At 32.6% G+C, this 2027-nt stretch overlaps 1 protein-coding gene across 1 annotated transcript; it reads left to right on the forward strand.

Annotated features, from left to right (window-relative positions):
- Positions 1 to 404: 404 nt before the first annotated feature.
- LOC141628151 (uncharacterized) lies at positions 405 to 1357 on the forward strand. Its single transcript, XM_074441327.1, has 2 exons — positions 405 to 413; positions 494 to 1357. Exons 1-2 carry the CDS (start codon positions 405 to 407, stop codon positions 1355 to 1357), a joined length of 873 nt encoding a protein of 290 aa, XP_074297428.1.
- The last annotated feature ends 670 nt before the right edge of the window (positions 1358 to 2027 follow it).

The raw sequence follows: 2027 nt of genomic DNA on the forward strand, positions 1-2027 counted from the left end.
CAGACTAATAATGGACTCCTGTAAGAACACATTATAAACCAAAAATCAAAGCAACAAAGAAAACACCAATTACTACGGAGTATCTTATATATATAAATATAAAACTGGGTTGAAGCGTTGTGGATGCGCCACGTGTCAACCCAGTTTTAAATACAAGCATTAATTACACTGAACATTATATATAAACGTAATAAATATTGTATAAATCTCAGCAAAATATTAATTACAGCTTAATAAATTTTGTTATAAAATTATATTCAATATTACGGTGATTTGATTCTAAATTTATTAAAAAATTATTTTGATAAAAATCCTAAAATGTAAATAATTACGTTTGTTGCGAAAAATGCTTCAAATTGAGTATAATTTTCATTATATTTATTGAAATATTTTGATTTGTAGAAATGATTAAGGTGAGTGTCCCATAATATTTTATGTTTACGTAAAAAGACATTTTGATAAAGTTATAAAACTTAGACCATTAAATCTTAAGAGAAAAAAAATTTTGTGCTCCCTGGGAGGAGGGAGGAGGGAGGAGGGAGGATATCAGGTTAAAGCACTCACTGACTGGAACAGAGCTGTTCACCTTAAATGGCTTTGGACTCTTGATAAGAATGCAGGGGCAATTTGGACTTCCTGGGTTAGTAAATATTTCCTTACCTCCTGCACTGTTTGGGAACTTGAAACTAAGGCACATTATCCTGAAAGTCTGAGAGGGCTTCTCAGAGTTAGGACTGAATGCATTGAGCAGATGGGGAGCATTCAGGCAGTTAAACTCCTACTCCAGCATTGTACAGTAGGGGGATGTTTCTCCATCACCAAGGCTTATGACAATATCCGGCATAAGTATCCTGTCAAGCCTGTGTTCAAGGCCATTCATAGAGGAATAATGGTTCCCAGGCATCGCATTATAACAATGTTGGCAGTTGAAGGCAGATTGGCTACTATTGACAAGTTAACTCACAGAGGCATGTATCTAGTCAATCGATGTTGCCTGTGTAAACAAGCTGAGGAATCCACTGCTCATCTCTTCTTCAAATGTCCATTCACTAGTACCCTTCTTGGATGTATTAAAGCTTGGACTCGGATGAATACTGGTACTGAACAGCTGCAGGATTTGCTACTTTGGACTCACAAACGTGCTAGGAGGAAGCACTGGAGGAACAAGTGGATTAGTTGTAGTTTGGGTTGCCTTGTTTCTGAAATCTGGCATGAGAGGAACTTGCGCATTTTTGAAGGACGGGAGAGGACTCACCAGGTTTTATTGAGCAACAGTCAATTTACAGTAAGCACGCTCCTTCTACATGTGGTATCTGAACAAGTGTATATAGATGTGATTGAGGCATTGAACAATTGACATATTCTTTTGTATAGTCTTTTGATACGGGAGAGGATTAGTACATTTTGTATAGGGGATATATACTTGTAAGGAAACTCATGTAATCCGATTTCTTTTGGAATATATGAGAAATAACTTTCTTGCAAAAAAAAAAAAAAAAAAAAATAACTTAAAGAAAACTACTAATAGGTAAGTTTTTATGTGGGAATGAAAAAAATTATATTGTGAGAAATTTAATACATATGATATTTTGATAGGTTTAAATAGTGTGATAACGAGTATGTGTACGAGTATGTATGTACAGAGTGATCACGAATGCATTTGAATAATCAAAACAAAAGTAATGATTATTAAATAATACTCCCTCCATTCAACAATTATCACCCCATTTCTCTATTATATGTGAGGGGTATTATATTGAAATGGGGTGATAAAAGTTGAATGGAGGTAGTATAGTATTATAAAAGACATAAAAAAAAAAATAGTGAAAAACGTTACATTTTTCTTTAATATCTTCAATTAAAATACGTACACGTCAAGTATAAATATTGATTATGACTAGATACATATTTTAGTTAAATATTTTATACTTATATTTTAAATACTTTGAAGTTAAACTTCAAAAAATATTATTTGAAAAAGTTTAACCTATTTTATTTATAGGTAAACTCTTAAACATCATATTTAT

This window comes from Silene latifolia, chromosome Y, assembly GCF_048544455.1.
Source record: "Silene latifolia isolate original U9 population chromosome Y, ASM4854445v1, whole genome shotgun sequence".
In the NCBI taxonomy this organism is placed as follows: domain Eukaryota; kingdom Viridiplantae; phylum Streptophyta; class Magnoliopsida; order Caryophyllales; family Caryophyllaceae; genus Silene; species Silene latifolia.